This window comes from Gavialis gangeticus, unplaced genomic scaffold, assembly GCF_001723915.1.
Source record: "Gavialis gangeticus isolate Ggan-Ray unplaced genomic scaffold, GavGan_comp1, whole genome shotgun sequence".
NCBI classification, from domain to species: domain Eukaryota; kingdom Metazoa; phylum Chordata; order Crocodylia; family Gavialidae; genus Gavialis; species Gavialis gangeticus.
This window is the reverse complement of record NW_017729024.1, coordinates 108,824,881-108,841,051: the sequence shown is the minus strand read 5'-3', so window position 1 is coordinate 108,841,051 and position 16,171 is coordinate 108,824,881. Positions and strand designations below refer to the sequence as shown.

General features: G+C 39.3%; 1 protein-coding gene across 2 annotated transcripts in view; it reads right to left on the bottom strand.

Annotated features, from left to right (window-relative positions):
- The window catches only part of BNC2 (basonuclin 2), a 547,400-nt gene extending 531,345 nt beyond the window's left edge, over window positions 1-16,055 (bottom strand). Inside the window, exon 1 of one of the 2 annotated variants that reach the window (XM_019517547.1) lies at window positions 15,694-16,055. In XM_019517547.1, the coding sequence (XP_019373092.1) occupies window positions 15,694-15,696 (3 nt within the window). In that variant the 5' untranslated portion in view covers window positions 15,697-16,055. The remainder of the gene's footprint in view (window positions 1-15,693) is intronic. The other variant, XM_019517548.1, reaches the window with a different exon arrangement.
- Window positions 16,056-16,171: the final 116 nt, after the last annotated feature.

Genomic DNA, 16,171 nt, shown 5'->3' with positions numbered 1-16,171 from the left:
GGGGGGGGGGGGGGGGGGGGGGGGAAGGTGCTAACCCAGCCTGCAACAGCTCACCAAAATTCTCTCCAGCCAAAATAATTGCCCACCCCTGCCATAAAGTCTAGACATGTACGGTTTCATTTTACAGAAAGAGGAAGACTTCAGTTCATCCAGTTAGTTTGAATAAGCCCATCTGGGTGCCTGAAAAAGTCTTCTTCATCTGCAATCTTCCTAGTACAAAAAAAGGTTAATATTATTTTTGGATGTGGAAGTCTCTGTAGATTGCGCTGTCTAATGACTTCTGCAGTCTATCTTGACTCTCTCCTGCCACGTCTTGTTTAATTCTGATGTTATTAGTTGGGAGGTGTTACTGCCACATTAAGACACTGGCAATCTAGCTAGGTTTTGCTTTATACTATGTCACAGTCTCTCTGGTGGCTCTCTCTCTACCGACACCCAAGATCTTATGTTATTAATTGAGTCCAAGTCATATATGGGTTAAACAAATCTCATTATTTTTATACCCACAACTGTTTCACAGGTAGATAGATTGTGGCTATTTTAAACTGGGGGTTTTTTTATTGTTCCTTTTTAAACATTTTTCATAGAACCTTGCCTTACGTATTATACAACCATGTACATATAAATACTGATCTATTTCTTATTTATTTTTATATATGTAATCTTTTTAACTGGCAGGCAATTTTACTTTCAGGTTCTTTAATTCTTCTTCATTGAGGTCTTGCTTCCCTAAACTCTTCAGGATACTCTCTCCTTTTCTTTTTTTTCTGGGGAGTATGGGAATAACCATAGCTCCGGCTCTCTCTCTTTTCCCACTTCCTAAGGCATTGTTAGTCCACATTAATGTCTAGTAAACTACCCCCACAAAAAAACAAACAAACTCCACTTATGAGAAATCCAAAGAGCATCATGAATCCTCTCTTCTCACTGTTTCTCTGTCCACACTCTTTTTTTTTCTCCTGGCATTCCGCATCTCTAATTATTTCTCCAGAGGCTCCCTGCTTACCTCCCCAAGGCACCAAACTGACCCCTCCAATTCCAGGGCCACCACAGTCCTCTCCCAGCTCTCTCCCATGGGGCCTCTCTTCTGCTCTCTCTCTCTCTCCCTGCCCACCACGCCATTCTGCCCCCTCCTTTTTAATCTGCAGGGAACAGCTGCTGTGGAAGTGGTGTTCCCCCTGCTTGATCCCCGTCCCAGTTTTTTGTAGTTTTTTTATCCAGTCTTTCTTCACAGTGGACCAGTAAATCTCAAGGCCTCATTTTTACTAATAGTAATCATCTATTACTGTAATAACTCTAATAATGTAGAAGGTTGAACTTTCCCTTACAAAAGAAAACTTCTGACTGCATACATATTTGTTAAGGTAACTCCATGAAAAGCAAACCTTAACCAAAACAGAAAATAGTAACCAATGGGCTTTTCAAGCTTTATGATCTCTGAGACTCTTATACCAAGGAGACTAATTTATACCATCCATGGCTCACTCTGGGCATGGGAAATTTTCACAAAGAAATCTTGTTCATTTTGAACATAGTTCACATACTTAAGAGATCACAAGCAAACCAGATAAGTAACCCTAGGTTTACACTACCATTTTGCCAGCATGGCTGTTTTGGTTAGGAGCATGGCGGGAGACAAAATAAAAATCGAACCCTATACTCACCATAGTAAACCCACCATAGTAAACCCACAGCATAGATGTGACTATGTCAACAAAAGATGCCTTTGTCAGTTTACCTAATGTTAAGAAGGTGGTATGGCTATGTTCACAGAAAAATTCACTCAGCCAACCTAAGTCACATGGCACAGTTACCATCTGAAAACAATCTATTGTATACAAAAACGTGAGGATGACCACATAGTCCCCTCTTCTTGCCCCATCAGACAACTGGAATGTTCAAAGCCCACTTTTTTCCCTAGAAGGTTAGCAAACCTGGGATGTCTCAAACAGTGTTTGCATGTGGAGAAAGGGAATTTCGAAGCCAGCCTTAATGAGGAACACATACCAGCTGCCTCCTCCCTTTCAAGCAATGGCAGTTGGTCAACACAACACACACAGATAATCCTGAGATTGTCAAGACCCAAATCATTTAGAGCTTCATTAGTTAAAGTTAGTCTTTCTAGTGTTCCATAGCACTGGGGCAAATGGAAATTCTAGCAAACAGCGTGCATAACCTTCCACTTTCTAAGTGGGTGTGCTCATTTCAATTTAGGAATGGGCTCAACAGACAGCACTGCGTAGTTGGAGATACAGCAGCCTTATCTTGCGGTGAAGAAGTTGGATAGCAACATTTGGTCACATCCAAAAAGATGTAGCTAAATACAAATTTAGAAATGCTCTCAACCACACCAAAGATTCATTGCAAATTAAGGACAAACTCCTCACTAGTGACTATCTGCCCGTTCTTTGGTTTCCTCCCCCAAAAACGCTAACTTGACTTTGTCTGGGTGGAGCGTCCACCAGCCAGCCCAAGCTAGCTTAGTCTCACAAATACATGTGGACATGGCCATTAGAAATTGAATTTTAAATTAAGGTGGTGATGGCCATTTACTGTTGCTTGAAACTAAACCATGCTGTATCCTAGTAAACTGGGATATATCCACTGCTTGCCTACACATGGCATTACAAGTAGTGCAGTTACAGACCTAGTTGCAATTTCCAGTAAAAACAAGATCACTGTAGACAAGATGAATGTCAAAATATCCCAAGAGTACCATTCTTTACAAACTTTGAAAGGCACCACCTTGCAAGGTTTAATCGAACATTTCATCACTTCTTCCTGTGTCCAGCTCTGCTTCCCCCCATACCCCTCACAAATCTAATTAAATATAATCATTTAAAAATAATTAGAAGAAATGTACAACAGTAAACTACATGAAAAACATAAGTGACTTTAGAAGACTATTCTAGAAAGAATATTTCTCTGATAACTTGACTTCTTTACTACAGAGCTTCAGTCAGCCCTCATTTCATTGGTGTACTTTTCTAATCCCGACACTGCATGTTGCAAAAACTTAGTATTTCCTGTTATTTTATATGTGGTCTCCATTAAAAATACTAATTTTCTCCAGTGCAGAAATAGCAACCTACACTTCTCTAACCTAAAGATAATTAACTAAACCTATACACAGCACAAATGTTAACATAATATAATCCCAGTGCAATTCAATATACATTATGACTGCACTATAAATACTTCACATAGATGAGCAGAATGTGCTTTTATACGGGCCAGAAAAAGGACACTAATTTTGTTTAATATTCTTGTAGGATGCAAGCTGACATATTAACTTTTTCACATTCTAGCTCCTTGTTTTACATGATATAACTCATTAATGGAAGTTATACTGGATATATACAGGAGACTGGATATTTACATTAATAGTAAAAATGGTTTTTAAAGTAGCAAAGACATTTCTCAATAAACTCAATTAGCCAATATTTAGAAAGTGAAAACACCCATATAGAGGTCATTAATGTTTTGCCAAAGCGGAGACCACAATCCTGGGACCAATGCATTTAAAAATAAGAGTCACCAAGAGTCAATTTCAGTTCCCAGAATTATACAGATGACAGAGGTTTACTTGTTAGCAGATCTCATTGTCATTACTCTGCTATATTTATATAGCACAGGTTTACAATAATAGCTTTGATTTCAAAGATAACTACATGCATTTACTCATATCATAAGACAAGAAGACATTAAATATTCATCAATGCCAAACGCACTGAACAGTGTGAGAATGCTGAGAAATAGACTTTACAATATGTAGAGCAGATATGAAAGCAAGAAAATTATATTTAGTAAAGAAAGCCAAATGTTCCACCATCACCCTTGCTAGCTTTGGGATAAAAAATTCCCAGGATGTCATTCCAAGGTAAGGAAGGGACCAGTTATAATACCGGGCTTCATTACTGGTCATGAGCTTAGTTTTACAATCACATTTTAAGATATACTTTTTCTTTGCACTCAGTTCAGCAATGCAATTTTTGCCAAAAGCACGCTTGAGAGATAAATGTCCACAGCCTCTAAAAACACAAATCCTCACAGAGGGAGAACCTAGCGTAACCAAAATTATGATAGAATTTTTGTAAAGATTTGAAGATGCCTTTCTTTTCCTGTTATCTCTTTTCATTCATCACAGAATCACAAATATACATAAAAACATACATTTTAAATTAAAACATCTTTTGTTTTTTTTGTAATGGACAAAACAGAAAGAAAACACATAGCTCACATAATAAACTTTGCCTTACTTGGCTGCAGATTGATGACAGCAATACTAACTAAACCTTAAAGGCAAGTTTACTATGTCTTGGAGATGGATGTGTGCACTACAGCACATTCCCTAAGCATATAGGAGACATTTCAGTCCCCTTTTTTGGTGGTGCCAACTGCAACATCTTAACAGTCTCTTGGTCCAAGCATTGTGATGCCATCCACTAAGGCAGAAGTTGTAGGATGATTCAGATTCTGAAAAGAGTCTCTGCATTTATACAAGAAGAATACAACTGGTTCATGCAGCACCACAGGCAGAAGTCCTCAGAATATATAGCAGTCCTGAAGCCTACTAGGAGCCTCTGCCCTGAAACCACTATCCTAGCCCCTGCTCCTGTGTCTTGCTATCCCCTACAACCTATTATAACCATCAGTTCAACCCTGCTCTTCTCTTGTGTTGCATGACTGGACTTGACAGATTGCCAACAGGCCTTATGAGCAGCAATTTTTGAATGACCAGTATATGACAACTGGAGACAGTGACTTCCCCTCTTCTGTAGCCTGTATTTTTTATTCAGGTATCTAATTCTCCAACAAGCTATCTATCCAGCACTGGTGATATCCAGGCACTGCAAACCCCAGAGATATGACATAATTCATATCTCTCATTATCCAAAAATTGTAACGCCAATGCCAGTGAACATAGAGAAAGCATATGATTGCAAAATACCCCAATTCCATACCCAGATAAGTGAGAAAAAAACCCTCAGGGCAGGAAAGAGGCTGGACTGTTGCCATGGTGACAAGTGAACAGACCAGCACTCTTAGACCTCCATGGTGACTGTCCCATAGGTGGTGGTAAGCTGCAATATCACACTGCTGGCCATACCCTTTCCCTCCCACCATGGAGACCAATTTGCCCCACAGAAGGCAGACGGGTCTTCATGGTAGTCACTAATTAGAAGTGGGTGATGGCGATGTCACTGGCACCATTCTGGGTCTTACTCTAATACACTGGGCCATGGTGAATTGGGAAGCCACCTTCTCACTTCTTTCTCCTTCTGCCATCCTTCCCCTAGTCCCCCCAGTCATCATTCAAAGGCTGAGCTACATGAACAAAAGGGAATATCTGACTTTTCAGATGCAGTCAGCATTTGAGAAAGATCCTTCTTTCAGCAGAAATACAAATAAAAATGCCTATGAAAATACTTTTAAATATATAAAGCCAAGTTCAAAGGTAGAACATACATAATGTGCTACAACTCACATGCAGTTAAGAGGGAAGTACGGGAACATCAATGATTCTAAGCCCGTCTAACATACTAAATGCAAAAAGAAAGGTGCAGCTAAAATCAAGAAGGCTCCTTTAACCCATGTGCCTTGACTCCCTTGTTATTTCCTTTTCCTGCTCCAGTCTTCTCATTGAACACATCAGCATATCAATCCCATCAATTTAGACTCAAAACTCCTTTAAACACTCCTATTAACCTAAAAACTATTATTGCCCCCAAATTTATAGCAGACAATTATTAGAATACCTGGTTTTACATGGAAGACAAACACTGCTTGGATCATCACTTTTATGACCTTCTCCTGCTCTCACTGACTTAAAGGGCATCAAGCTCAGTGCCAACTCCAAACCAACCAACCAAAAAAAAGTTCTACCACCACACCATACAACTAGAAGACAGACAAAGGAACATGGAATATTGCCATTCCTTGTCATGACAGCTAAAAGAAAGCTCTGTAAATTACCACTAGTACTAATATTATTATTTACACAAAGTTTCTTTCTGAAAACTAGTGTTCTTGTTTAGAATTTCCAATATACTTCTTGAAATGCTTAAGTGATATCAACCAGTGAATAAAGCACCACACTATTGTACTTATGTTTGTAAATTACTTGTACATAAAGATGTGGAATAATGATGAATTTTTAAAACACATACAAGGAACATAAGCCTATTCGATTAGTATCAGCAATCTAATAGCCACTTTCAAAGCAAAATGAATAATGAAACTTTTGTCTAATAAAATTGGCAAAGTGCCACAGAAAGCCAATGTAGTTAAGGCAATAACAGTCTATCAAAAGAACTACAAAAGTAATTACTTAGACAGCAATAAATATAGACGTGTATTAACATGAATAGAGAGAAAAAGAGAGCTTCCAGGGAAACAAATATTTCCTTTAATTCAACAATGACACTAATTGGGACCTCCAAATTAGTTTATCTTTCATTTATTCCTTAGTTCCTATAACTCAATTTTAAGGTATTTTTACTGAAAAAATCCCCAGGTAAGCAAGAGGAAGGAAAAACTGGTTCATCATGCTAAGCACATCCTTCCAAATGTCACATACTACATTTCAACATGAAAATTTATTTGATACCTAACTGGCCCTTTCATCTTTGATTTGGAAACCATGTAGTAACTTATAGATTCATCAAAGCTAATATCACTCTGGTAGCAAAAAGATGTTTAACTTCTTCAGCAATCTCTTGGAGTAGAGAATGACTGTCTTCCACGACTGTCTTATCTGTGGATCCAGAGATGGCTGATAAGGCTGATCTGGGATCAACAGACCCTGCTGCAACTTCGGCACGTTTCTGTACCGGGCGGGTGGCTCTGGATTCTTGATTGGGTCCGTGACATGCTGTTTCTGCTGGTCCTACTTTTCCATCTCCTGCTGTCATTGTAAAGTTTTAAAGTACTGAGATCCATACAGCAGACTCTTCCTCCATTTGGGGTGGTCCTGGGCAATAGTCTCCCATGAGATGATGTTGCATTTAGTCAAGTTAGCCTTGAAGGCATCCTTGAAACACTTTCTCTGTCCTCCTCTTGAGCATATGCCTTGACTGAGCTGGGAGAATAAAACTTGCTTTGGGAGCCTTGAATTGGACATCCATATGATGTGGCCAGCCCAGTAAAGTTGATGTTGGATGCCTTGATGCTTGTGGTGTCTGTTTGCAAGAGGATACTAATGTTGATGTGTCTATTTTCCCACTGGATTTGAAGGATCTTTCACAGGCAGCATTGATGACGCTTCTCCAGTGACTCAGGATGTCTCCAATAAATTGTCCATGTCTCAGCTCCATACAACAAGGTGGGGATCGAAACTCCTTGATTGATAAGCCCTGAGCTTGGTTTCAGATCTGATGTCATGATCTTTGAATACACATTTCCTCAAGCATCCAAAGGCTGCAATTGCACAGTTGAGGGGATGTTGGATTTCTTTGTCGATGTCAGCCTTTTGTGAGAGATGGCTTCCAAAGTACAGGAAATACTCAACATTCTTTAGAGTCTCACTATGAATCTGAATTACCAGAGCTGGGGACTGCTTGTTAAGAGCTTATTGATGAAGGACTTTAGTCTTCTAAACGTTAAGCATCAGTCCCATTTTCTTGTATACCTTGGTGTCGATGATTGCCTGAAGGTCTGCTTCTGAGCAAGCACAGACTGCAGTATCATCAGGGTGTCTTAGAATTCTTCCTAGAGTGACATATTTAAAACATAGATGGGCTGCTTAGATTTTGTTCAGCAGTTTCTTCTATGGGATTCCACAGTATCAGTAACATGACTTCTGATTTAACATTGGTATGAATACAATCAACATGAGGCCCTTAGAGTTTACAAAGAATCTAATGGCATCTATTCAAATATAAATTAACCTTAAAATCTATAGGAATTTTTTAAAACTAAAATACAGTTAACAATTAAAGATTTATTTGGGTGGTATCTTTTATTAGACCAACTGCATGGTTGGAAGAATGTTAGACAAGGTTTTGAATGAAGGGCATTCTTGATAGATATATTTCTGTAAATTTGGCCAGGTACAGACATTACCAGTATAAGTGATCGTAAACCGGTCTATACCCATAACAGAACAGATGTTCACCACACAATACCAGTCTATACCTGTAACAGAACAGAAGTTTGGCACACACAGATGGATTTAAAATTGACAAGTAAGATTTGCGCCCCCCAACAAAGGGCAAATGCGTGTTCTGTTCACTACTAATCAAAAATATACTGCTTACAGAAAACCACATAACATAGATTGATTCCACCTCAGGCTTTTTGAATGTCTGTACCTAGCCACTGTGTATCAATCTATCATACTAAGACCAATAACAAAAATTAGTAGACCATGCTCTAGGAGAGAAGCTAAAGGGAGGTTAGGGAAGTTACTCCATCTGAGTTTTCCATTGTGAAAATTATAAGTTTCTGGTCCAATATAGTTTGCTCAGCAAGGTAAGTAGGAAAGGCCTCACAGGAGTTTTGGAGGCAAATGGGTATGATTCTCCATCAGTTACATTTGAGTTCAGTAAAGGAATGTGCATTTAACCCTTGTCTAGCATAAAGAAGAATCAAGCCCACAAACTGCAAAACATGTCTCTACATATTGCTCTTTAACATGACACAAATAGAGTAAGTTATTAAGATATAGCTAAAGACTCTTGGGCAAACTTATCTCCAATAGGCCCAGAAAAGGCCAGTTAAGTCAATGATGTTGCCACCAGTGAGAAAATCTGACCCTTTGTTTCCCAACACCAGTATTTTTCTACTAATTTGACCACTGAGGTGGCTTCAAAAAATTAATTTGCTGAGTTGATTAATTCAGCAAATTTAAGCCATGCCAAAAAAATGTAGTACAGTATGTCTTGGAAAACTACTTCAAATATATTTCATCGCTAGCAGGTTACAAAAAAAGTCAATACATTTCCCAGTCGCAGAAAACATTTAATTTTTTCCCCTTGTAAATGAAACTTAAATTAAACTAACATGATTGACAAGTACCTCACAGGCAAACCCTAGCAACACTTTAATGCAAGTCCATCTCTTTGGCCTCTTAAGCGAAATTCCTTCACAAACTGTTTGTCTTTGCAATAACTCCTACAAAGCTCATTATTGCCAGCCTTGGTCTATCCCCCATGTTGTGCATTTATCCCCGGGATGCATTATCAACATGTGGCACATGTCCTTGACGTGCACAGAAGAGTTGCACCCCAGGATAGCAGCATGCATGACAATAGTGTTGACTCTTACTCCTTTATGGTTGCTGGGATGTAACCGAGAAATCTAATAACTGTGACAGTAGGCCTTTAGGTTTTTCCTTGCCTTTCCAGACAGTGAAGCTGCACAGACACTAATGAAAGGTTAAATGAATAGGAATAGCTGACAAGAGGTACAATAAAGAAGGGGCTTGGTAATCCACAGACACTGAGCAGAGATCCTCGGCTCAAGCAGAGAAAGGACAGCACATCGTCAAGTCACAATATTTAAAACAGCTTGCTATACACAGAGGCTTTTGTGTCTGGGTACATGTCTGGCTTTGGAAGAAAAAAAGATACTGAAAAGGAATTTCAGCATGGGGCACTTTGGCAAATGTAAGGTCGCAATAAGGGAAAAATGTTTGTGTGTGTTGTTACATCTTTCAACTGAACATTAAAAAAAGCACTGCCTGAAGACACAAATCACAAGTTTCAAAATAGTAAGTTTGACAAATATGATATAGTTGCAACAGTAAGCCAGTAGGATTCAAATGACAGCAGGATGGGTGTTACACATACCCTCAGTTTCATTTAGAAATGATAACGGTTCATAGTCTGTACTACATACTGTCTGAAGCTTTCAACTTTCTGCAACTTTCTTCTTAGCCGAAGAATACTGAAGGGCCTACTTTATGTAGTTTTACGGGGCATAACTGCAAATCTAAGCAACTGTAACATGGTGCAAAAAAATAAAGCTAAACTTCCAGACGGTGGATTAGATCACTGACTTCAAAACATTTTAGCAGTTAAGTTTGCAGAATTTTTTACTTCTTTGCTTGTGATTTATGAATTAGTATGAAAGACAATTTATTTTTCATAATTAAAAAATAATTGCAGTGCTATAGCTATTTTAGAATGCCTGAAGGTTTTAATATTTAATAAATAAGGAGGTTAAGTAAATAGTAAAACACTTTAACACTATGCAAACCTATTTAAAAGAGCAAAAAAGAAATATAAAAACAAAACTGTAAATTGATAAGTCAATTATAAATCTGATAATGTTATCTGCATTCATGGAAGCAAAGTACAAATATAAACTCTATAGGGCAAGATACAAACAAATGCATGTGGCACACACACACACATACCCTGACTTACCTTAAAAGAGAAAAAAGTAGTTATCTGCCTATGTATCTAGAGTGTAGCATATACATCTTTATAACATGCAGTAAAAAAGGTACTATGAAAATGTTCTAAAACAAGAGATCCTCTTTGAACAACCAAATTAAATTATAGCTGAACTCCTCAGCACACTAAGAGTTCTAATAGGCAACAAATAAAGGCATTTACTAGCTAGCAACATAATGAGAGCTACTGTGCAAAAAATAGAGACAAACCTGGTAGTTTATTTCACTGGATTATATAATTTAGTTAAGTGGTAAATAGGTCTGTCTAAAGTAATGCTCATAAAAACTATCATAGAAGTATTAAACAGCAATGATAATCAAGGAGCTCTTTATGTGTAAGGACATCAGAATTTAGGTGGAAAGAGACAGACACAAAATTTAAGGTTAAACAAAAACATATTGCTACATTATGTTAAATCCCATTTTAAAATTAAGTAGGAACTCTGCTATATGCCTTCCTATTCTGTTTTCTAAAGCACCAAGTCTATTTCAGTTGTGCCCTATAGTGAATTGGGGATCTTTTGAAACACACACCTTTTCTCTATGCCTTACTTCTAGTAGTTTTATGTTCAGCACAATCATAGCGTAAACTTGTAGAGGGCAATTTTCTTCTCATGATGATCTTTGACAACAGTAATTTAACTTTTGTAGCTTAAAGCCCAAAGGTACTCCTTCAACAATACCCCATTTTAAAACACTATCAATTTGGGGTTAATTTTGTGTTTTGTTTTTTCAATCCAACTGCATTTTAAGTGAAACTGCTTTGATTTAGTTTTTTGGATAGTTAAGACCAACCTGTATGAATCAAATGCAAACCCTATTGATAAGAATGTCTACCACTTCCGACATAATAAAGCCCACTCCAAAGCCTAAATGTTAGACTTATGACGATTACTAACATCTTTTCATAGTGATTCAGTTATGGAGAGTATTTTTCCCATATTTTTACCTTAGGCATATCTCATAAAATCTTGAGGCTCCCTCTAGCTCTGTAGAGAGGTGTTTAACTAACTAATGATCCTTTACATTTCCTTTCCAGTTTGAAAAGCGATACAGACAGTGAGAGCAAGAGCAGTATTTCCCTTATGTAATAAGTGTTCTTGTTTTCAATCAGCAATGTTTTCCATTCTACATCTTGCAAGGATGTGAATGATAAATGAGAACATCTGCTGTGAAATATGGAAAGTTAAATATTACTTATTATCGTGCAGCAAACTAAAGAATCCCTTAATCACTTCCAACTTACATTTATTTACAAAATTCTAGCCTGAAACCTTACATTGTTTGACATGTTAGCCGTGTATGTATTCAGCAAAATAGATGTCTTCTATTTTCCCATGATTAAGGGCAATAAAAAATAAAGGACAGACAGGTAATACTATATCCCCCCATTTTAGAACCCAGTTTTCCAACACTGCCTACCTTAATTCAAAAACAGTTTTGTTTGTGTGTACTTATATTCCAGAAAAACAGTAATGCTGGTGGTAATTTGCAAACTATATTTTCACCTACCATAATATTTACACATAACGTGTAATGGCTTTATTGTTTAATCTCCTCTGCATTTCAGTATTGGATACTATGGAATTAAAGTTATTTAGCAGGCTATAAATAACGTAGTTGGCATGTGCAATTGATATTTAACATGTCTTACTATAACTGTAAAAACCTCATTATAGACTAGCAAATCATTTCTAACAAGCAAGTTCAGCTGACAAATACCAAAGCAAACCAGCACAATACGCCAACGTTTGCTTTTTTAAAAGGACATATTCTTAATACAGTGTGCAAAACCATCCAGATAGATTAAAAAGAAGGAAGAAAATGAACTTCCAAGTTACCACCTATTCTGAAGTCTTTTAAAATTAAAAAAAAACTCAGTTACAACAAAAAGAATAGCTTACTTCCCCCTCCCCCCTTTCTGAGCTAGTGTCCAATTTCTTCTTTTCTGAACAGCTGTATTATCCAACTTAAGTTGCTCTGCTAATTTCAGTCCCACAAGGACTAACTTGGAAGGCAAAAAAATACAAGAAAAGATCAATTTGCTGGGAAAGATCAAATGAGAAAACTGTGGGGACAGCACCAGGTCAGAGTGTAGAGAACTAAGCAGACCTGTTCTTCATTAACTTAAGCTCTCTTGGGACGTCACACACTACCTGTCCATAGGCTTATTGAACTGCCTAACCCTCATCTCTGTACCATTCTTCTGGGCCCAAGTGAATCATACCCTGCTGCTGACAAGTTAGCAGGGGACTGCGGCTGCAACATGAAAGTACTTTTCTTTCTTGTCTAAATCAGGCAGATTTTTGAAAAGACGACACAGCATTGACTCGTGACATGGCAAGATGAAATGAGAGGTCTGGGCCAGTCTTGGAGCTGTGCAGATAAAAGTAATCAAATGACACTCCTGGAATGCAAATTGGCATTCTTGACTGCAGCAATTGCACAACCATGAAACATCCCTGACAGCAAGCAAGATTAGGACAAAATGTTATGTAAAGCACTGAACTCAAAAACCCACTTGAAAATTCAAACTGTAACACTTACATTTTAATACAGCAATAGTCAGCTCTGCTTTTGTCTGTTCCCTTACTGCTTTGTTTTATGTAATCACATATCCCTGTCTATCACATACCTCAAGTATAAAAATTCAAACACTATGAATAAACAGATACAACTGCTAAACTTGCACCCCTAAAATGTTTTACCATTTAAAAAAAATCAATATACTGAGATGGAGTCCTTGTATTGTTTAAGCATTGCACATATAAAACAGTTGCATATTCTTAAGTCTTAAAAGCAGCTTGAAACTTTGCTCAGAAGGAATTAGCCGAGAGTTTACATTTCCATTATCCTGCATCTGGATCAGGTGAAATTAACAAACGTATAAGTCAAAAAATATTGAGAGATCTGAATTTTCAATCTGCTGCTCTTTAGGAATTTAAAGCAGAACATGCATACAACTGGAAGGTTCATTAATGCTGGACAGCTTAAAATGAAACTGCAGCATACTACAGAGCATATATGCCCCATTAAGTTTCAGAATGAAGATTACTGCAATTGTTTAGGACAAGGAAAGTTCCACATACTCTTACAGGAACTTGGTATTCTTACACAGATCTGCTGATCAGGCTGCTTATTAAATATTACTGTCTGCAATAAACTCAATAATTAATCGGAGTGAGTATTTGCATTTTGAAAGGGTGCCAACAACGCTTACCCATTTTTTAAAGTAATTCCACCATATGGAGAGAAGCAAAAATACAGAAAGCAAGTAGGAGATGTTAGAATGAAAAATAAAAAGCCCTCTCCTGTCTCAAAACATTTCAACAGCTGTTGTGTAGGGTGAACACACAGGTTTCGAAGAGAAATATGTAATAATATTCTGCTGTGACTTCTTACTTAAAAATAGCTTCAAACCATTTTAACTGCCGGCCAGAAAAAAAACGAAAAAAAAAAACATGCTCCTCGTCACTTTAATCCTGGGTACACTGGATTATTACATGATGTCTTTTGTGCATCAATTTTACAACAGCTTGACTCTAGGGTAAAAGGGAACCATCATAAATCGCATGCTGCTTTCAAAACCACTTTAATTTCTGTCAGCGTTACTGTAACCACAGTCCTGGGCACATGCTGCTTTTTTTTCCCCTCCCCCCTTCTTTTTTTTTTTTATTGTTGCCTGCACTTGACAGTTGCATCTCCTACACAATTGTGGCTTTGATCACTGAAACAAGACATGTCACTTAGGGAAAGAAGGGGAAAATGCTAACCCTCCACCTCACCCTTCCTTTCTCACTCACCCACTCACACAAACGCTAGATACGTGCACTGTATATATAACATATAATATATAGCATATTATATATACACAGACACTCATTTTACATATAGGTGTCTGTTTATATATATATGTATGTATGTATGTATGTATGTATTTAGTTATAGATACATATCTGTATCTAGATAGATAGATAAATGGATATTCCATCTACACACACAGCACAGTACAGCAAATCCCCGAGTGGGGGGTAACAATAGCAATGGGTGGTGGAAGCAAACTAAAAGCAAGGGAGTGGTGGAGCAAGAGTTGAAAACACAGCACTTCGGGGGACATGTGTTGGTCCCTGCTCACCAAGCACTCGCTCACCCAAGTCCACTGTTTCAGGCAGGAAAACTACCGCGATCAAGCCCTGCATGCGCCTGCGAGTGTAGGCAGTCATGCTCCCTGAAACGTGCTCCCGCCGCCAGGATGTAAACGTAGGATCGCATCATCCTCCAGAGGACAGGACTTCACGGCGAGTAGATGCCGAGACATCTCCCATTGTATCTACTTGTGTGTTTATTTGAAATGTAACTCTGAGAGCAGGAAGCCAGCTTTGCAACAGCCCCCATCCCAGCCAGCCCAACCTCTGCCCGGCGAAGCCCGCAGAGAGGATTTGGTTTCCCTTTTCCCACTTCAGCACATCGCCGGCTCCCCTTGGAAGCGCCGCGAGCAGCCGCTGAGGGGAGAGGTGCAAACTGCGAGCACATGCAGGGGCAGGAGGGAAAGAAAGAGTTCCCGGGGCAGGGGGATTTACACTCCTGCCTCCTGGCCTCGGGCGCAGCTTCTCACACGGGCACACTCACGCACACACACTCATACATATGCACTTACGCTCACACACTCAGATACACACGCACTCACACACACAGACGTACATACACACAGATACTCTCACACACACACACTTTCACTCACACACTTACACACATACACTCACACTGACAGATAAACTCTCACACACTCAATCTCCCCACACTCTCAAAAGTTACCTTTACAGTGTGAAAGGGATTACTCCTTCCCAAGCAGAGGGTGGCTTCCAAAAAAAAAAAAAAGCTCACACCACAGTAGATCTAATTCAATGCCACCCCACCACCACATTTTTTATTATTATTATATTATTATTATTATTATTATTATTATTATTATTTCCAGATAGCCCCTCACCTTTGGTGGAGGGGAGGAGGCGGCACAATCAAGTGGCCAGCCCAGCCCCCAAACTCCCAGAAAGTTTAGAACTTGAAAATCGCTTTCAAGCCAAACCCCACACGACCCCCCACCCCTTCCTCTCCCCCACTCCAAACAGAGGGGGGCTCTGCCTCCTCCCCGGCTGTTTGCTGGTAGAAAGGCTGAGAAAGAGCTTGCGAGCAGGGCTGGGTGGTGTGTGACTGCACGGTGTGTCCATCACCCGGAGAAGGAGAAGAAGAGGCAGGAGCAAAGGAAAAGGAAAGGCTTGCTGGAAACTTCTTACCATCTCTGCATGCTGTTGGTCAAGTGCACCCCCTGGCTCTTGGTCTCCTCTCAGCGGCAGTGCCTGCACCAGCCCCTCGCTTCTGCCTCTGGGCTCCTCTCTCTCTCTCTCTCTCTCTCTCTTTCTCTCTTTTCCTCCCTCTCTCCCCTTCCCCCTCTCACGCCTTCAGGTGATCTGAACTCCGGAGCAAAACAAACCCAACACACACAAACGGGCGGGGGGGAGAGAGGAATCTCTCAGGCTCTGCAAAAACTTCAGCCCCTCAAACTTCCAGCCCCAGCTTCAGAGAGGAAGGGAAAGAAAGAGCTGGCCCCGGGGAGCCGGGCTGCGGGGGCGGGACGCAGGTCGGGGCTGCGGGCAGCCTCCACAGGTTGCTTCCTTGCAGGGGGGGCGAGAGGGCATTTTAATTACAGCGGTTCCCAGAGAACTGCTCTAATTAAAATGCTGCAGTGTCATGTGTATTAAGTCCCTGCACATT